This window comes from Pseudorasbora parva, chromosome 3, assembly GCF_024679245.1.
Source record: "Pseudorasbora parva isolate DD20220531a chromosome 3, ASM2467924v1, whole genome shotgun sequence".
In the NCBI taxonomy this organism is placed as follows: domain Eukaryota; kingdom Metazoa; phylum Chordata; class Actinopteri; order Cypriniformes; family Gobionidae; genus Pseudorasbora; species Pseudorasbora parva.
This window is the reverse complement of record NC_090174.1, coordinates 6726124-6748333: the sequence shown is the minus strand read 5'-3', so window position 1 is coordinate 6748333 and position 22210 is coordinate 6726124. Positions and strand designations below refer to the sequence as shown.

At 37.9% G+C, this 22210-nt stretch overlaps 1 protein-coding gene across 2 annotated transcripts in view; it reads left to right on the top strand.

Annotated features, from left to right (window-relative positions):
• The first annotated feature begins 12847 nt into the window (after nt 1-12847).
• Nucleotides 12848-22210, top strand: part of ebf2 (EBF transcription factor 2) — a 48744-nt gene continuing 39381 nt past the window's right edge. The window contains exons 1-6 of one of the 2 annotated variants that reach the window (XM_067437698.1): nt 12848-12981; nt 14771-14927; nt 16249-16306; nt 17320-17375; nt 17467-17540; nt 20956-21024. In XM_067437698.1, the coding sequence (XP_067293799.1) occupies nt 12848-12981; nt 14771-14927; nt 16249-16306; nt 17320-17375; nt 17467-17540; nt 20956-21024 (548 nt within the window). Of the gene's footprint in view, nt 12982-14770; nt 14928-16242; nt 16307-17319; nt 17376-17466; nt 17541-20955; nt 21025-22210 lie in introns of both variants that reach the window. The other variant, XM_067437697.1, reaches the window with a different exon arrangement.

Genomic DNA, 22210 nt, shown 5'->3' with positions numbered 1-22210 from the left:
CCTGCAGTCCCCCTTGAGAATCTGCAGCGGCTGCATCAGCCGCCTGCTCTCGAATCGCTCTCGCGGTACTTTGTTGACATACGTAACAGTCACGTGCCGTCGGCGCTGTCTCAAGTCGGACAAAATTTCTAACCGGCATGCACTGCTTTAAGTCAGCCGCCGATCGGTCTGCGCATCGCTAGGTGAAGTCGAACAAGCCTTATATTTTTAGACCAGACTGGATGGTTTTTGCAGGAAATTGCATACACACGTTGCTCATCTGTGCGTGTCTCGTCATATCCGTAAACAGAGAAATGCTACTCCGGTCATTTTGACTTGTGTATGTCGGAGTGGCAGAGGTTAGAAAGGTTGACGTGGAGCAGCTAGATAGAAAAAAAGAGAGATTGTGACAGAACTTGTAATAAACCCAGAATCAACATTGCCTTAGCTTTTTGGAGATGTCGAGAAATCCCCAGGGATTGTAAATGTAAAAGCCATGTGGATGGGACATTTTTTTATTACTCAACAGGTGAGTAGGCATTTTTATTGAACTGATAAGTTGCCAAATGTTTATTTTCAAGGAAATACATATTTATTGACTGGTCAGTAAACTCTTCAGGTAGTCAGCTTGAGATCATTTCCAACTGGTTATCTCTTAAGCATAGTAGTGGATGTTTGTGAGCAGTATAATCCCTCTCTCTCTTTTTTACTTATGAGAAAGAACGAGGGATGGGCATATCTATATTTATATATCAATACTGATGTGAATTTCAAAAAGTATCCAATCGATACTTTTTGAAATTCAATTACAGCTCTAGAAAAAATTAAGAGACCCTCTAACATTGATTTCTCAATGTTAAGTGGTCTCTTAATTTTTTCCAGAGCTGATATTCATATTTATCGATACTCAAATAAAAATATTGATGCCAAGGTGTTTGTTTTTTACCAGTAATTTTATTTAAAAACATTATACGAATAGCCTATGTTAGCGAATAATTGTGTAATATAGGACTACAGGTCCTTCTAAAAAAATTAGCATATGTGATAAAAGTTCATTATTTTCCATAATGTATATTTTAGATTCATTGCACACCAACTGAAATATTTCAGGTATTTTATTGTTTTAATACTGATGATTTTGGCATACAGCTCATGAAAACCCAAAACTCCTATCTCAAAACATTAGCATATCATGAAAAGGTTCTCTAAACAAGCTATTAACCTAATCATCTGAATCAACTAATTAACTCTAAACACCTGCAAAAGATTCCTGAGGCTTTTAAAAACTCCCAGCCTGGTTCATTACTCAAAACCGCAATCATTGGTAAGACTGCCGACCTGACTGCGGTCCAGAAGGCCATCATTGACACCCTCAAGCGAGAGGGTAAGACACAGAAAGAAATTTCTGAACAAATAGGCCGTTCCCAGAGTGCTGTATCAAGGCACCTCAGTGGGAAGCCTGTGGAAAGGAAAAAGTGTGGCAAAGAACGCTGCTCAACGAGAAGAGGTGACCGGACCCTGAGGAAGATTGTGGAGAAGGACCGATTCCAGACCTTGGGGGACCTGCGGAAGCAGTGGACTGAGTCTGGAGAAACATCCAGAGCCACCGTGCACACGAATGTGTGCAGGAAATGGGCTACAGGTGCCGCATTCCCCAGGTCAAGCCTCTTTTGGGCTACAGAGAAGCAGCACTGGACTGTTACTCAGTGGTACAAGGCCACGCCTTCAATGCCACGCCGCATTGAAGCAGTCATTTCTGCAAAAGGATTTCCGACCAAGTATTGAGTGCATAACTGAACATAATTATTTAAAGGTTGACTTTTTTTTATATTAAAACACTTTTCTTTTATTTGTCAGATGAAATATGCTATTTTTGGAGATAGGAATTTTGGGTTTTCAAGACAGAACCAATCAATCAATCAAACAAACAATCGCATTCGCTCAATGCTGATACTGTATTACAGCGATGTGTTTCTCAAAAGTATCATACCATTGATTCTTTTGGAAACGCTGCCCAGAACAATGCTCAGAAGACAGAAGCTATAAAAAAATATAAAAAAACTACATAGAAAAATGTAATAATAATAAAAAATTGTTTCTGTTTAATATTAAAAAGTTAATTTATCATGCTCTATTTTTTTAACTAATGTTAATATTAATCACACTCTCAGTATAAAAAGGTTGCATTTTATGGGTGCAACAGTCTGTCACTGGTAGTCCCTTATGAAAGTGAACCATGGTTTTACTACAGTGACCAATGACCATAGTTCAACTATAGTATTTGTAGTAGCCTTTTTGCCAGCCTTCCTTATCTCTCCGACCTGCCATTTCTACACGTGACGTGACCTGCAGCACTCCACTTGTACTGTCTTTTACTTCTTTTACTGTATGTCCACATACACCTCTTATTTTGCGCGAAAAGGACACCCATCTGAGGTAACAAATGAGCACGAGGCTACATGAGCATGCGACGAACCGTGCGACGCACACACGCTCCGAACCTAGATAAGCAAACCGAAGGTATTTTTTTAATGTATCATGCCATCCATTATCTTTACCCATTTAACTTTTAGCCATTTTAAATTACATTTAATAATATAAAAGTCCAGTTTAAAGGGTATTTTAACAGTAGGCCTATCGCCTGGGCATCGCCCATCCAAGAGCTATATTCAATATTCATTCGCACAGTCAAGTCACAGAGAGCCGAAGCACCTTTGTTCTTCTGCAAAACGCGGGCATGAAGTGAAGTTTTAACACGTGTGCTGGACAAAAAAGTTCTGATTCTGCAAGACTTCATGGGCCTCTGACCCTCCTCCTCATCTAACAACAAGCAATCCAGCGCCCTGCGGAGCAGCATCTACATCTTTCTGACTGACCTGCCTTCATTGGTAAAAGACAGCCAGGTAACGATTGTGTTTGTCCTAAACCTTGACACTGTCTGTACTGTGAAATGAAACCACCATTACTCTTAATACAGCCAGCCAATACAACATGCCTCGAAAGCTTAACAAAGAAGCAAACTAGTCTAGTGTTGGTGAAAAATAGTACTGTGCAAGGTCAGAGATGACCCCAAAATGAATAACATTTTCTCAAAATGAATTTTTTGAGAAGACTTTAAGACTTTGTGTGTGTGTGTGTGAGAGCCTGTTTATGTGGCTTATGAGGACACAAATGTGTATAACTACATGGGTATTACACTGGTATTACACTATAAATGTGGTTTATGAGGACATATCAAATGTCCTCATAATTCAAATGGCCTTAAAAACATACTAAATGATGTTTTTTTGAGAAAGTAAAAATGCAGAATGTTTCCTGTGATGGGTAGGTTTAGGGGCAGGGGCAGTGTAAGGGGATAGAAAATACGGTTTGTACGGCTTAAAAACCATTACGCCTATGGAGAGTCCCTGTAAACCACATAGACCAACGTGTGTGTGAGAGTGTGTGTGTGTGTGTGTGTGTGTGTTTATAAAATAATATAATTTAGCAGTATAATGAGCAAGAGTACTTTTTATCGTATTAAATACATTTTATACAACAGGCACAATATGTAGTTCTTTGCCGCTAGAGGTTGCCTATTCAAACAAAGGCTTAACTTTAAGGGTTAGTGCACCCAAAAATGAAAATTCTGTCATTAATTACTTCTCCTAATGTCATTCCACACCCATAAGACCTCCGTTCATTTTTGGAACACAAATGAAGATATTTTTGTTGAAATCCTTTGGCTCAGAAAGGCCTTCATTGACACCAACGTAATTTCCTCTCTCAAGGCCCATAAAGGCACTAAAGACGTCGTTACAACGTCCATTTCACTACAGTGGCAATCCTTTTATGAAGCGAGGAGAATAGTTTTTGTGCACAAAAACACTAAATAATGACTTGTAGCGATGGGCCGGTTTCAAAACAAAGTTTCGAACGGTTATGAATGAGTTTATCAAATCAGCGGTTTGGATTGACACATGTTCCGAAACATGAATCGATACACTGATTCATAACGGTTCAAAAATACCTTCATTTGTGTTCTGAAGATGAACACGGTCACGGAACAACATAAGGGTAAGTAATTACTGACAGAATTTTAATTTTTGGCTGAACTAACCCTTTAATAACGCAGAGATTGAGTGCAGAATCTTGGAAATTGGCGTCTTCACTTCACCGCCGGTGGTAAAGAATATGAATAGGACTCATGTTCAGAAATCATGTTCATGGATCTTACTGTAGTATGAAGCAGAGCAGGGCAGAGTGTTGAGGAGCTGACCGAGGTCGCTGGATCTGGTCAAACTACTGTTTTATCACAAAAAAGTAGTTATCTTGTGTGTTGTTTCGCAGTTGCTATGAGACACTTGTTGCAATGTATGTCCAAACCATTGTTACCTTGTCTAATAAAACATATAATGTATTTAAAAAAATCGAGGGTATCGAGGGAGCCTACTTTTCAAGTCTCTTTTGGTGAACCACACCTTTTGCCCGAGAAGTTATCATGAATCTCCATAATATCTGCATGATAACTGGAGACGTGAAGCCACTGAAGTTGTTGATGACAGTGGTTTGCCTCAACCCTGTCTCAGCTCTCAAGGGTTTATCCTGTGAAGCTACATGACCATTATTTTAATATCATCCAGATATTTGTTTTTCCCAGAATGTGATTATGTTGTTTGTTGTTTTTCCCAGAATGTGATCATGCCTCTATGCTTTACATTATTTGCTGTATCCATATTATCAATATGAAATGTGTAAACATGTTCATTCTGATAGGATAATGTAGCCAAATACATGTAATCACATTTCAGGCTCAATGCAGACCATGTTTGTGCTCACTGCATTAAAATATGTTACACATGGATACAGCTACAAAATGTAATAAAAACTAAAAATATTGTAATTTCACACTATTATCAGTGTAAATATGGTTCTAGTGTGGCCCCTAATGTCCGGCACAGGATTGTACGAGTTTATGCAGTTCAAAAGTTTAAAAAAAGAAAAAGAAATTAATACTTTTATTTAGAAAGGGTGCATTAGATTCATCCAAAGTTTCAATAAAGGCATTTATGTTACAAAAGATTTATATTTCAAACACTGAAAGCCTAGTTCTTAATGTATTTTACTGTATTTTTTAAATAAAAAGTCACCATAAAAAGTGTAATTGCGATTTTCTTCTACTACATTTCCCTCACAATCTGTTCCCACAGTATCACTGTCTGTGGTTCAAAATAATGAATGTCACGATAAAGTGTTACAATGTATGTTCTGAGACTGATTTTAAAGTTTTTCTGGTTTCTACTGCATCCGAAAGCACATACTTCCCTAGTAGGTGAAAAAATGTAAATGACAAAAGAAGCATATCTGAAATAGTACTCATAAAAGAGAGGATTTGTGAATGGAGTTAAAGTGGCATAACATAAAAATCAGTTACCGTGCAAAAATCACCATCCATGGTCTGGGGTCACCTGATAATGACACCATGGCAAATACATTCATACTACACACTCTCATACTATAAATATTTTTTTTTTTTTAGCGGCCGTGAAATAATTACGCACCCTGCCATTTTGCACCTTGTTATCTCCATGTTTTCAATACTTATTCCCTGTGTCATTTCACTTTATTTATTATTACTCAATTTGTATACTTAAATGTTCTGATTTCTTCGTATAAATTCAATATTTGGAAAATTGTGTGTCAATAGTCCACTTAGAAATCCCCTTACTGATAAAAATGCTGATGTGTCAAATACTTATTTTTCGCTGTATCTCAGCAGCACATTGCCCCGATAGGTCCCTGTGCAGTTTCTGTGAGGGCCTGCCAGGGGAAGGTCCTACCTCCACCGTTACGTGGAGTGGGTACTCTGCACCTCCGTTTCTACCTTCACAGTATTGAGGAGGAGCTCCACCGTATCTCCTCCCTCAGCTCTACCATGGTCTGTCATCCCTCCAGCTTCACCAGGGTCCCCCGTCCTTCTGACTTCGCCTTGGTATGTCATCCTTCTTGCCTGCACCTTGATCTTCTGAGCCACAGCTCCGCCTCGCTCCTTGGATCCTCCGGCTTCACATTGGCCTTTCTTGGCAGCATCCCCCTGGTTCTCCAGCCCTCTGGCTTCACCTTGGACATCCGCCCTCCTGACTCCGCTCTAGACTGCCCCGCCTGAGGCTCCGCTGTGGGCCTTCATCCCTCGGTCAAAGCATCCCACTTCACAAGCTCCTCTCATGCTCTCCTACTTTGGGGTTCATGAAGCTCCATGGTGATCCCTTATAGCCATCATCACCTCCCACCACTACAGTGTAATTTTTGTTTCTGCTACCAGGATGTATTGAAGTACTTTTACTTTCTAAGTAATTTTGTTTTTCAAATATATGTACCTTATCAGTGTTCCTCTTTGGAAAACTTTTATGTCACAGCATTCCAAAACATAATAGTGTACTTTGTACTGCAATACATTTCATACTGAATATAATTTGATACTTAATTACATAAAAAAGGTAGTACTATAAAGTTTTACATGAGAAAGTTTTACAAGTAAAAATGTACTACATTTTTAATGTAATTAAGTATTAAAGGCAAGAAAACTAAAACTTTTATTTATGAAATGTAGTGCAGTAAAAAGTATGACATTATATATTATGCTTTGGAATGTAGTGAAGTAAAAGTTTTCCACAAAAAAAAAAACACACTGATAAAGTATACTTAAAAATTTACTTGAGTAGAAGGTAAAAATACTCCACAACTGTCCTCTGGTTAGGTGTAATCATTTTGGTATAGGCCTACTCAGACTGATTTTAAAGGTCCCGTTCTTCGCGATTCCATCTTTCAAACTTTAGTTAGTGTGTAATGTTGCTGTTAGAGCATTAATAATACCTGTAAAATTATAAAGCTCAAAGTTTAATGCCAAGCGAGATATTTTATTTAACAGAAGTTCCCTTTCAAAGCCTACAGCGAACGGCCGGTTTGGACTACACCCCTGCACTTCCTCCAGGAATGACGTCACTAGAACCGTTTGTTGACTAACGCTCCGCCCATAAGAACACGCAAAATAGGGGGCGTGGTCTTGTTGCTCTCTCACGTGGAGAAGAGCGCTCGCATCTCCCCTTTATGGTAAAAGGCGGACCTTTCCGGGCAAAGTGTGCTAAGCTGCTGTCCAATCACAACACGGGAAGCGCTGGCCCAATCAGAACTCGTTACGTGTTTCTGAAGAAGGGACTTCATAGAACAAGGAAAACATCAGGCCGTTTTTAGGACAGAGGAAACCGCAGTAGGCCTACAGAGATAAGTCAATTGTGTGTAAAATACTGTGTTTTTTTACACGCGAAACATGAACTCATGTTATTGCACACTGTAACATAATCAAAGCTTCGAAAACACGCGGAGAACCGGACCTTTAAACCACTGTTTCTCTGGTATCTGAGTTTCTTGTTTCCATGGTTTCCTTGATTTCTATGATGTTCTCCTACAGATATACTCGCGTACATCCAGCATGGTTAAATGTATTTTCATCTATGTTTGTAGCTCTAAACTGAAGAATTCCTTCTTCAAAGCGCAATAGGTTGTGGGCAATATCAGCTGTTAGTGTGCACAGATCCACACGTTGACAATCTACCAGAAATAGTCGACCATCTGTGGAGTTTTGGCATACTCTTTTTTTTCCTTTTTTTCCTTTTATCATACTATGCTCTTATTCTAATATCATGTCCTAGATATACTCACATTGCAGGGATAGATACTATGTTTCCAGTGTCTTGTATGTGCTGAACCATATACACATTGACAAATATTGTCTATTAAAAAAATTAAAATAGATAGTAGAAACTGTTTACTAGAAAAGTGCCAATCGAAAATTCCATAATTTGAGCCTTATAATGTATAAGATGAATGCAGACTAGAAGGCATCAAAAATTGTCATTCAATTTAGTAAATAACATTGACTGAAATCGGGACCTGTTCTGAATGCAAATAACATTTTATAGCCTAACACAACTAAATTATTTAGTTGTATCTTATGGAGACAAGAAATACTAAGTAATCCTCTTTTAATGTAATGAGTGTCAGAACTAACTTTGAAGCATGCACAGGTATACACACACACACACACACACACACACACACACACACACACACACACACACACACACACACACACACACACACACACACACACACACACACACACACACACACACAGCATTCTCTTACCCCACAATTATACAACCAAGAAACTTGAGCTCCATCTAGTGGCAAATTAATGTAAGGACATTATATATTCCCCCTCTTAGTTTAATTATTTTTGTAGCCGATAACCATGCATACAATAGAACTAAAGAGCATTACATTTGTTAAAAAAAACAATTTCACATATATGCGAATAGTTAATAAAACAATGATAACGATATGAACATGATTACAATCTCTCTCTCGCTCTCTGTGTGTGTGCTGCACTCCATGCCAATTCCTGTGGCTATAGTGTGCTTTAGCCAAAAACACTCACGTCTTTGACATTTCTAAACAAGCAGACCAGAATCCGAAGCTGAAATGCCAAATAATGGCATGTGAGAGGCAGTTTTCCATCAGTGGTCCGTCCATTATCCAGGCAAGTAGGCCTAGTTGCAAGATGTGATATATGTCCCCCTTTCCATCATCCATTCAGGGTCAACTTTTTTCCTAGTACTTGTCAGTGAGCGTCAGGGCATATTTAGAAACCCAGAGCAGTCTCAAAGGGGCTCACAATGTCTGTCTGCATTTTTTTTAAATGGTGCCTGCATGAGGGGAAACGAATACAAGCGTTGAATAAACGAACAAAAGCAAACAAACATTTTTATATAAAAGTTTGCAGCTGAGGCACACCAATAGCTGGCCTACACATTTTGGATTTCTCCTTTTCTGACCCATCCATTTGTGCTCTTTGAGTTTCTATAAGGAGCTGATGAGTTGAATCAGTGTTTGATTAGAAGGAGTTTGCACATGTGTAGGCCTACTCCAGGAACAGGGTTGGAAACATTGGTTGGGAGGATTTTCTTTAAAAGGCCCCCTGTATGGATGAAAGCAGCATCTGTAACATGTTTATGTTTTTTGGACTGACATGACAACATTTGATAGAAATGAAAATAAATTAAACAAGTCCAAAGAAAATAAATAAGTGAAATACATTTATTCAACAACGCTTTTACCCTGCTTAGATGAGTTATTCATCTTAAGGAGGCAAAACATGAAAATAAGTGAGAGCAATTCAAAGCAATTTTTAGACAATGTTTGAAACTTTTATGAGTTTCAAACGTAAAATGTTTGAAACAGTATAAGTTATAATGAAAGCATCAAGAAGATTTTCTTGAAGAGTCGGGGACGGGGTGCAGATAGTAAAAGTCTCACGGAATTCGGTTGTCCGGAATCTGATAGGGTTGGGAAGATGATGATCATTTACCGAGGAACAGTGAACGAATGTTATAGGGTGCGTTTCCCAAAAGCATCGTTAGCCACCTTTTTCAAATTGATATTGGCAACGACGGAACGAGACCACAGCTTTTGCAAACGCACCTCAGGAAAGGGATTTTGTGCCTCTCTGTGATTGTACCACGAGGCGCCGCTCACAGACCGATCCCAGGCTTGGAGGAGTTGTAGACAGACTATAGCCTAAAGAGGAAGTGGAGGTAGGAGGGAGCTGAGCCTTTAGGCTGGCACTTTTTCCTTACTGCGTGTAATTTTTCCCCCCATATTCCAATTTCAAGACCTCATAAAAAAGATGGGTTCAAAGCAAATTGTTCAAAAACTGAATTTCGTTACCTCTAGTAGCCTATGAAGTTCTTTGTCCGCTTTAACGCACCCTTTTGGTTGTAGAGAAATGGGCTGGATGTCGGCGGCTCAGTGCGCATCCCCTATAGAAGTTTAAAGGTCAAATAAAAGACGGTATAGTAGCCTAGCTAGCCTACAAGTTACTCGTGTGGATTTCGTTAGAGCCGTAAGCTACATCTAGTCTGATTTTGCCATCTTCGATCACGACCGGTGCCAATTAAGTTATTGGTGAAGGTGGCCCATTTCAACGATGTGTGCGTCTCAATATTGTAGCCTATAGGCTATTTGACCTCACAGAGCATGAACTGCTTCCAGACATTTAGTACTCGTTAGGCTAGTCTTAAAGTTCAACTAATCACTTTAGCTATTACATTGTATAAATAAAAAAATAGCTAAATCCGATTAACTTTTGCATACATCGCTTTAATCAAGAAAAACATTTCTGAATGGGTGTTTAATTTTTAAAGTTTTAAAGATTTAAAGTTTAATTTTGGTAGCCTATTAAATTATGCTAAGTCAGTCTATTTTGTTCCCATTAAGTAATGCTATTTGCTAATTTCTGCACCTTGGACCTTGTTGCACAAAAATATCTTAGAAAATATAACTAAAAAATATAAAATAAAAGAGAATCCGTTTAGGGCACGATGGGACACGTGCAAAAAACAAAAAAAACATATAGGCTACAGAACATTAATACTAACATTACTGTTACTACATTTTTTCTTTCACAACCACAGATAGGCTACACGTTAAAATGTGTTTGATAATCTACAGACACTGATGACTTGCGCTCATTCTCCGCAAGAGAGGGACTGCCTATACGATATTCAGGTCCTCTCAGAAAATAACGCATTGATCATATTACTAGACAACATTAAAAGTATTTATTTATTGGTCATAAACCACGTTCCTTAAAATAATAGCCTACATTTAATAGACCGCAGGAGTTCCACAAATTATGCAAATCTTGTTGCATAGCCTATTATGCACAAAGTTAATGCTCAGCTAATAAACACCTGCTGGCAGGATTTGAATGTAAGGATAGGCTAATAATGACAAAGTAGTGCGTAGCTAATAAAATAACCCATGTGGAAATTATAACTTCTTAATCATGTCTTTTTTTAAGTGTCTTTTTTATTTGATCATGCATGTGTTTTAATGTAGGCCAGTGAGTGGAGTTCGAAAAATTCACGAAAATGTTACAAATTTACTTTCGTTTCGTTTTTTTGTTTTTTTTCGTATAGGTTCTGATCGGCCTGATGATTGGTGGGTCGGGTGTATGGATGGAGATTCATATTTAAACATTTTCATACATCGTTAGTAGCCTATTCGTATACGAAATTGCGATTGGGGGTGATAATCACATTCACGCGCAAAACATCTGCTATCCAATGAGGCTGTTATTTTTGTGTGTGTATGTGTGTGTGCGCGCGCGCGCAATTTTCCCCAATTATTATTTAGATTTGCTAAATCATCGATTACAATGCAAACAACCTTTTTCATAGACTATATGAAATACAAGTGGTGTGGCTAGTGATTTAGGAAACGGTAAGCAGGCTATAGGCTGCGTTGCAGAGTGTGGATTCCGCAACAGGTCACATAATAGGGTGAACAGCTGACTCGAGGCGTGCTGGCAGATGGTTGGTATAAGCCGGGTGGTGGTGGTGGTGTGTGTTTGGTGGGGGGGCTCACATTCATTGTTTAGTTATTTGAGCCCCACGCACAGACAATAACCCCATCCAGTAGCAAGAAAAGATGGAAAAGCTTCTTCTTACAGAGAGGAAATGGTCTAAAAAAAGTTTAGAAAAATCTCATTGTTTTGGCCGTCTGCTGCTTGCTATACCCGCAGATGTCAGTCGCTTAAACTCATTTGCGATTCGTTTTTCTTTATAACTAATGGATTTACGCAGGCCTGCATATTTTAAAGATAGCATAATAAATAAATAAAAATAATAACCTCCAAAAAATAAAAAAGTCCTATACTGTAGGCTATTTAATAGATTCAGATGCAATAGAAGATGCTCTATTCAGATGCAATATTTTAATAGATGCAATTCTTGAAATCGATTAAAACAAATTTTTCCCCACTGAAATTTCTAAGACTATTTTTGTCCAAATATTCTATTCCAACAATAAGCTATTGACTGCAAGAAGTCTGAAATCAGACCTCTAAAAATTACTTCATTTCATTGTCCTTTGAATACCCAGCAAGCAATTGTGTTTTTAACAGACAACTAATAGCCCTCCAAACACATTGACGTCTTGGCTAAAACAAGTCAGTGAACATTTAGCCAAGAATAGCCCACTAGAGCATGAACATGTCAAAGAAATGAAACCAAACCTAATTCCTGTTTACTTTGCTTACATGATGGAATATCAAATATTTCGCAAGTTATTTTGGCAAAAACGATATGTAACCAAATTCAAGGTTATTTTGGCTAGATGTGGGTAGGCTGCTCATAGCCGGACTCGGGTCTATTAACATAACACATATTTAGGCTGTGAAATGACGGCGATTGCTTAGTCAGTTAGCCTACTGCAAAAAAACAAACAAACAAAAAAAACCGAAAAAAGAGGACCTTTCAGTTCTCCAAATTCGTATTTGCCCCTCCTCTTTTTCGAGCTCTGCAACCCATTCATACTATAGGTCCCAACAGACTCGCGCAGCATCATCACGTTCTTATGGTTTAAACGGGCACCATCCCCATCTTCACCAGTTACAGGGTAATAGGCAGAGCACGTAACCTCTTCACAGCATCTTGTGGATGTTTTAATTCCTATCCTGGGTAGGTTTATTTGTAGCAGCACATCTGCAGACGTTGTTTGGGAAGTGAATGTGCTTTCATAGAACAGGTGAGCGAGTGGACGACGCACATAGAGTTTGAATGGGTCTCGAAAAAGGATAAATCTATGCCAAGATAGAAAGTTTTTTTTTTTTTTTTTTTTTTAAACTTTCAAAAAGAACCACCGAGGACATCACGGCCCATTTCGGAGAATTTTTAAAAATCGGGAAAATCGTTCTACTCTTCTTCAGAATATTTTGAGTGTTTGTTGTTGGCAAGTGCTTCTGCAGTTTTGCACAGTTTTGTGGTAAATGTTTGGGAGTCAAGATCACTCGACAAGAAACCTCACCGAGTTGAAAGTGAGAACTTTTGAAGAAGAAATGGATCCTGTTCGTTCTTGGGTGCGGAATGTCGGAGTTATTGATGGAAACATAGCGGCACAGAGGTAAGCTTCTGCATTGATGCACACTAAAATATTTAATTCAGTTCACCGCTTTACCTGCAAAAACACCACCTAAAGACTGGGAATATTTGTGTTTTGACTGTTCTGTCATCTGAGTAAATTGAGTCCAAATAACACGCACAGGCTTCAACACAAATGTTTAACTAGCTACTTAACAGCCAACAGAACAAGAGCAGGATTAAAATAAATGTAGTGATTAAAATGATTGGTAACACTTTAGTTTAGGGTCTAATTCCCACTATTAGCATGCGTATGACTATTATAGGCTATTGGATGTTACTTTGCTACTAAAGCACATCATATTTTTGCATGACTATTCATCCCTTAAATTTCTATCCAACCCAATAAAAATGTTTTAAAAACAACTAACGATTAATAAACAGAAGCCCAATTAGGAGTAGCCTAGTTGATAGTTAATAACGAGAATTGGACGCTAATCTAAAGTGTGAGCAAATTATTAAAATAACTATTAACCTAAATTTTCAAAATGTTTAATTTACCCACGTGCTGTTGTTATTAGCGTAGTAGAAATGGCAGCCTATCGGTGGTAGTAGCCTAGATGTCAACTACTTTCTATCAGTTCACTTTTCTTGCTATAACATTGCAAAAACAGCAACAGGTCGGGCTCTTTTGTTGCGGTGGACGTAAAATGACACCGGAGATTAATAGCGCCAGAGCTCAGCCTTCAGTGCTGTTGTTTGAGGTGACAGAGTCACGAGCCAAATGAAAGAGGCAAACAAGACAATACAATGAAGCCCTATTGTCTCATGGTGATATAGCCTACTTTAAGACGCTTGAGCACGTCACTTGAACGGCGATTGTTGGACGTTCTTATTTCTTTTTTCATTTCTTGCTCATTTGAAGCGATTTCTCGAACGATGATATTTTAGGAGTTCAAATTCAAATAATTAAAAGTTGACTGCAGTGGTGGTGACTCTAAACAACATTAAGCTAATTATAGATCTATTAATCTGAACGAAAACACGAATGTAGCCCACTCCTTGCCTCTAAATGTGTACGTTTTGATAAGTCAATAATTTATCTGATTTCATTCTGTAAATGAATCGATGTTAACAGCTGCGTTTTCACTAAAACACGAAGTCTGCGATGCTTTTGTGAAATGCAGACAGCTGTTTGTTGTGGTCTGGTTATAAATTATTTCGTAGTCAAATTGCTTTTTGCTTTCTGAACTACAGTGTAGGCTATGTTGCGTTAAAGGCAGTTTCTTTCCACCTTTTGTTTTGTTTATTTGACCACAATTAGTTCCTGTGGTAAGTCAGATCATCAAATGGTACTACATAGGCCTATTAGAACAATCATAACAGGCTAAAACAAAAAGGATTTGTAGGTTATAGTTCAATAAGAGCACTGTGCTTTTTAAGACTTATCTGATACCCCCCCCCCCCCATTTTTTTTTTTTACATTTTAAAACCGTAAGAACTTTTCATTGAATTAGCTGAGAGCAAATCATATAGCCTACATTAAAAGCGTTTAAAAACGTGACAACAATGTGCTCAAATGCGCTCTTTCTAGCCATAAAGCTGTTTTCAGCAGGTTATAAATATTTAGACATTTCAGTGGGAAGGTAGCTCCAAAGTGGAAGATTTTTTTCATTTTAATCTTGTCAGAGACACGCATTACAAATTGTACTGAGCGTAAGGTGTTTTAGGGGATGGTGTTATATCAGTAAATGGTCAGTTAAATGAATTGTGACAAAAAAAGAATAAATAAACTGTCTGTTTTTTTACTCTCCAAAACCCTACATCCATAGTGGAGTGGCCTTATCCCGTGCTCACTTTGAAAAGCAGCCTCCCTCCAATCTCAGAAAGTCCAACTTCTTCCATTTTGTTCTGGCACTCTATGATCGCAATGGGCAGCCTGTCGAAGTGGAGAGGACAGCATTTGTTGACTTTGTGGAGCAGGACAAGGTATATTCTATAGCATCTTTCACATGATTGTACGTTACTGGATTTTTTGATGAGGTTTCCTATGGAGAGTTAAAGCTTGAGCTTTAAAAGGGAAGACTAAACCTTCTAAAACCTGGAGGATGTATGGAATATTTTAAATTAGAGAAGCCATTCTTGTATTAACTTGCTCTTGCCAACTTTTCCTTCTTGTCTGTCGCCCGTGTCCATTTTTTTCTCTTTTAATCCATCCTTGGTAGGCAAGCCACAGCCTAATGCAAGATCTCAAACACAAAAAATAAAACTACAGTTTTTGCTTTAGCACTATTTTCACAAGTAGACATTTTCAAAACTCAAACTGATCACACTTGTAAACTATAGCCCTTTTCCCCCAAAACATAATCTCATGCTTTCATTGCATTTGAATTGTAATCATTATTTTACAATGTAATATTGTAACACAATGAAAGCACAATCTTTCAATTAAGTGCGTTTAACAGGTAATGTAGGGCAATACTGCAAGATACACATTTCAAATCACTCTTGTTACTAAATGAAATGTAACAAATTTGTTATAATCAGTATATTTAGGTTAAGATCGCTGTCTACTAATGAGGGGCTCGATTAAGTAGCTTCAACTCGAGCTGTGATATACCCCCACAATGAGAAAATGATTATGTAGGGCAAGGTACCTGTAAAGGAGAGTTTGGGGTGGTGGTGGTGGTGGGATACTGGAATATCTGAGAACATCTCTGGCTGTTGATCGGAAGATTAGATTGGCTCGCTCCTCCCTAAATTACATTTACAACTTCAGTTGTCACATTAGAAAATCCACTTTCAGTATCTAACTTAATATAAAATCTGTAATGTTTGTAATAGCATCTCTTCATCAAATGTTGTAATGAAGATATGACATGGTCATGAGTTTTGCAATACGTTTTCTACCAATGTTTTCACTGTAATGACTGAATTTATACAGTTAAGCGGTGACTTATAGTAGTTTAGCAGTCTCTACCATGGTATGGCTTTGGTTAACAGTGTCACATGGCATGTAAATGAAAAGTTTGACAGTAATATCATTATATAAGGCAGTTACTGTTAATGAAAATGTTATAGACGAAACACGTATGTGATTTTGTGTATTGTACATGATTGATTGATTTGATTATATGTTGTGAGATTTGAGTTTTGACAATGTACCACTTGCTTCTAATAGCACCAATGCAATTAAACTATATATATATACTCCATCATATGTTTTCCTGCTTGTTTAAATGTTCATTTAAGCCTAATCAAGATTATTTGTCCTTCTCTTGCATGTCCTTGCTGTTCTTCTAAGGAGCAGACAGGAGAAAAGACTAACAATGGGACACACTACAAACTCCAGCTCCTCTATAGTAATGGTATGCTCATAATTTCTCTTCTTTCATATACCTTTATGTCCATTATATATATATATATATATATATATATATATATATATATATATATATATATATATATATATATATATATATATATGATTCTGTCTGTTGGTACATGGAGCATTCCACATTTGTAGTTCTTGCATCCATCATGTGCTCGATTGTATTATGCATTAAAGGGTTAGTTCACCCAAAAATGAAATTTCTTTCATTGATGACTCACCCCAATGTCGTTCCACACCTGTAAGACCTCTGTTCATCCTTGAATACAATTTAAGATATTTTAGATTTAGTCCGAGAGCTTTCTGTCCTTTGATGTCCACGTCCAGAAGGTAATGAAAACATCATCACAGTAGTCCATATGTGACATCAGTTGGTTAGTTAGACTCTTTTGAAGCGTCGACAATACATTTTGGTCAAAAAATAACAAAAAATACGACTTTATTCAGCATTGTCTTCTCTTCTGTGTTCCTCAAATAAAGAATCAAACGGTCATGATTCAAGATTTGGATCGCGTGTCAAACTGTCAAACTGCTGAAATCACGTGACATTGGTGATATGAATCATGAATCAGTCCGCTGATTCGCAGCCGTTTGATTCTTTATTTGAGGGTTGAAAACAATCGTGGAAGAGAAGACAATGCTGAATAAAGTCATATTTTTTGTTATTTTCGGACCAAAATGTATTGTCGACGCTTCAAAAGAGTCTAACTAACCCACTGATGTCACATATGGACTACTGATGATGTTTTCATTACCTTCTGGACGTGGACAGCAAGTGTGCATACACTTACATTCAAAGGACAGAAAGCCCGCGGACTAAATCTAAAATATCTTAAACTGTGTTCCGAGGATGAACAGAGGTCTTACAGGTGTGGAACGACATTGGGGTGAGTCATCAATGAAAAAAAATTCATTTTTGGGTGAACTAACCCTTTAAATAATATTTAAAATCTTATGTTCCAAATGTTTTTTTGTTGTTTTCGTTTACAGGTGTTCGCACAGAACAAGACCTTTATGCACGTCTTATTGATTCCGTCACTAAACAGGTAAAGCATCACCTCTTTGGTCTTCTAGCCACTAGAAACATGTTGTTAGTTTTGCTCTATGTGTTGCTGACTTCTTTTTTGCATGGTTCAGCCCATATCATATGAAGGACAGAACAAGAATCCAGAAATGTGTCGTGTTCTGCTAACTCATGAGGTCATGTGCAGGTGAGTAAAAAAAAAACTATCAATCAAATATAGCTCCAATGTGATATTTGAAATGGCTTACTTTTCTAAAAAAATATCTGAAAGTGTGCCACAAATGTACTCTACAATGATCCATAGTCCAGCCAGTTCTAAATCCCAATTCTTAAAAATATAGGTTCTGGAATCAATGGTTTCATGAAGAACATCCATGGAATATTCTCATTGTGCAAAAGGTTCTTTAGATTATTAAAATGTTAAAAAGGGTTCTTTTAAGAACTGTTAACTGAAATGTTCTTCTATCCATCACTGTAAATAAACCTTTGTGGAACCTTCATTTTAAAAAGTGTATCTAAAATACACTCCCATGTATAAGTAACGAAATCAATGATAAGCTGTCATGGGACAAGGCCACACCCTCTCAAGAATAAAAGGGCACGGCACTTAAACATTAGAAGTCTATACCTAACCCTGCAATATTCATTCATTCACCATGAGGTCAGCCCGAAACATCTCAAACACTGCACTAAAATACATAAATAATACACAATGTCTTGTCTTTGGTAAAATGTTCACTGCAGTAGTAGCTTCTGTGTTTGAATCCCTAGCTAGAAGTTTACATAAAAGAAAACATCTGGTCAGCCTTTGTCTAACAACCAAAAGCATTTCTAAAGTCAGTTCACTCTAATGTTCATTAAGAGTGTTCACAGAAGATATATAGTATATATAGATGATGATTTAGTATACTAAATCGTCTACAATAATCTGGATACATTTGGAAATACCAATTCTTTTTTACACCTTGGCCTTCCGTCCACACTGAGTTTTTTTTTTTTGTCCTGTAAACACAGCTTTTTGAAGACGCTCTCACTTAAAAGTGGTGTTTTCACGTTGTAGTGTAGTCTGTGAAAATGGAGGTATTCAAAAACGATGCTGCATGTTTAGTCATATGAGGCATACACACACACTGATAGATATCTATGATTATACGGCATGTGCCTGCTATGTACTATTCTCTTTAATAGTTTTGCTAAAGACAAATATTACTTTGTACAGTCTTTGTATTATATTCCTGCAAAGATGACAGAACATTTCCTCGCAACTGCGGCAAACCATGAGGACAGTTGTGTTTTATGCACCAGTAAGTGGTGAGATTTTTTGCTAATAAAATTATTGAGCCAGAAGAATAGAAATGTATTATGTCTGGTCTCTCTGTATCATCTCAATGAGCTTTTATTGGAAACACTTAATTTTGCAATGTCCTTGTTACAAGTTACATGTACTTACTATAGTAATAACAGTAATTTATGCATTATTACATGGAGCTAACCTTCAACCAAACCCTAACCCTATAAGTAAGTACATGTAGTTAATTAATATTACTCAGTACCTAAATGTATAATTACACTTTTAAGGACACCAAATAAAATGTAACACTTTTGTTCGGGTTGACTCATGCACAGTAAGATGCTTTCATAATTTTCCAAAGTTTCATTGTGGACAAGAAACATTTGAAACAAAAACTCTGTTTTCAAATATTTACGAATGAGTGCAAAAACGTATTTCCGCACGCACTGTTATGACCTCAAAACACTTTTACCATAGTGCACCATTTATAAAATAATGCATTTTGGCATTTGCATCACATAACCAGCTTCATATACAGTATGTGGCTTTTCTGATGCATTAGCTTGCTCAGTAGCTCACCTCTCTCTGGTAGCATTGCACTTGCAAAGTAGGGCTCAAAAGCTAAAATATTGTGGTTGCTTCTGTAAATGTGATTATCTCACGTTTGACTTAGTTAACACTATTGGGTATGGTTAGGGTTTAGTGTAGGTGGTCTTTTATTTTAATAGAGCCTTTTACATTGAATTTCCGAACTGCTGTGATACGTGTAACTACCACATTTACTTTGATCTGTTTTGGATAGAACACTCCTTAAAGGGTTAGTTCACCCAAAAATAACATTTAAGTCATTAATGTCTCACCCTAATGTCGTTCCACACCCGTAAGACCTCTGTTCATCTTCAGAACACAGTTTAAGATGTTTTATATTTAGACCGAGAGCGTATCCAAGTGTATGCACACTATACTGTCCATGTCCAGAAAGGGAATAAAAACATCATCAGAGTAGTCCATATGAGACATCAGTGGGTTATTCAGGATCTTATGAAGCATCGAAAATACATTTTGGTCCAAAAATCACAAAAACTATGACTTTATTCAGCATTGTCTTCTCTTCCGTTTTAAAAAAAAACCTCAAATAAAGATTCAAACTGTTGTAAAATCAGTGTATCAATTCATGATTTATTTCGGATCTTGTGTCAAACTGCTGAAATCATGTGACACTGGTGATCTGAATCATAAATCATGATTCATAACCGTTTGACTCTTTATTTGAGGATTGAAAACAAAACCGGAAGAGAAGACAATGCTGAATAAAGTCATAGTTTTTGTGATTTTTGGACCAAAATGTATTTTCGATGCTTCAATTCCCACTGATGTCACATATGGACTACTCCGATGATGTTTTTATTCCCTTTCTGGACATGGACAGTAAATTGTGCATACACTTGCTTAGGCTCTTGGACTAAATATAAAATATCATAAACTGTGCCTGAAGATGAACGGAGGTCTTACGGGTGTGGAACGGCATTAGGGTGAGTCATTAATGACATCAATTTCATTTTTTGGTGAACTAACACTTTAAGCATCACTCACTTGACATTTCACATTGAAAGCATAGTGAAACGTGCAAGATGCAACGTAATGTCGTTTTGCATAAATGTCGCCACAGGCACGTTCTTCCAATGAGCCTGGGATGGAACAGGCACGAGCACAATGTCCAAGAGAGTACATGGTAGCTGGGCCAAGAGAAAAAGGAACAGCAAGTGTCACAGGAGACAGAAAAGACAGGGGGTGTGCAGTGACCTCAGGCTTGAGGACAGCATTAGGGAGGGCAGAGGGGGAGTCAGAATTGGCTCTGCCCCCATTGTGTAGCCAGCAGATGCCCGAGTGGGCGCTCACAGCTGGTTAATAACAGAGCTGATGGGGAAGGGGGTGCAGAGGGCAGGCGACACAGCTGGGGAGTGACTCTGTCTGACGGGGGGACCGTGGGGTGGGGGAAAGGAGAAAGCATATAGGCAGATGGCCAGGGGTGGGGGGCACTTTTGTTATGCTGGTGGCGTGGTGCATGAGGTGGGGGGATTGTGTGTGTGTGTGGGGGGGGGGGTGCCCTGCGCAGACAGGAGGTCCACTGACGGTGTATGTGTGTGTGTAGGGTCGTGTATGTGTGTGTATCCTTTAGAAGCAGGGATTGAGCTTGATCATTCACAATCAATGTGACAGATTGCTGGCCTGCCTGTTTCTGAGTTTTAATTGTAGTGGTCTTATGGTGCAAGTTTTAATAATTCATTATGTTCTCTTTTTCCATACAAAGTCGCTGCTGTGAGAAAAAAAGCTGCGGCAATCGCAACGAGACACCATCCGACCCTGTCATCATTGACAGGTAAGTCCAGTCAATAAACCTTTTTGGTTCCCATGTTCACACAATCCACTGTATGTTTTGCTAAGATTTTGTGTTCGCTCTGTTATTAAAGGGATGAAAAACCTGCAAAATTATCATTTTGAGGAAACTCAAGTTTAAGACACTAAAAAAAATAGACTCAAACTGGCCAATATGAACAAGTTTGGTTTATATGCAAAGAAAATGAAAGATGCACAATATATCGACCACCATATCGGTATCGGCCGATATATGCACATCTTCACTGTTATCGTTATTAGACCGATAAGGAAATTTGGCTGGTATTTTAAAGCTGATAAATAATTGATTATTTCCTTCAGCTGAGACACTTCACTGTTCGCCATGATGTTTTTGAATTGCTTGAAATATGATTGGAATCACTTCAAAAAAGGAAAATACAGTTCAAGAGGTGTAAGGTGCAAGTCTGTAATATAGGCTACATACAATTAAAATGAGAGTATTATAATTGTGTGCCTGGGACATGGCTTTTATTGGTGAGACATTTGTTTTTGTAACCAGGCTCTCAAAATGGATTTGGAATTAGATTTATCGGCCGATATATCGGTCATCGTCTTTCAATTATATTGTATAATCGGTAATCGGTATCGGCATAAATGTTCATATCGGTGCATCCCTAAATAATATAAGTACTTTTTAGCGAGTGACTGGGCTTTGAGAATGAACCCATCTGTCCTTCTCTATTCATTGCCTCATTGCAGAGAAAGGATCAGTTTCTTAAGCTACTTAGATTCCGCTTTCCCTACTGGCTACCTAAATACAACACTTAAATGGTATTTCTTTTGCTCTCTTGTGCCAACAGAATCTCTATTTGCCTCACGACATGATCAGCTATCTTTCAAAGATATGAATATTGTAGTTTCCCTTATTTTCAGATATCCCTCTATACAGCACTCTCCCCCCACTGTTCCAGCTAACAGTGTTTATAAAGCATCTCTGAGGATCTGCTCTGTCTTTCTCACGTCAAGAGTGGGGAAAAAAATGGATGGTTGTCTCATAGACTTTCCCAGAATTCCTTAGCACCACAGCTGTTTTTATAGTTTTCCCTGTGAGTCTTCTCTTTCTCACTGTCTCTCTCTCTCTCTCTCTCTCTCTCTCTCTCTCTCTCTCTCTCTCTCTCTCCCTATATCTGTTCCTTCTATCTTTTTAA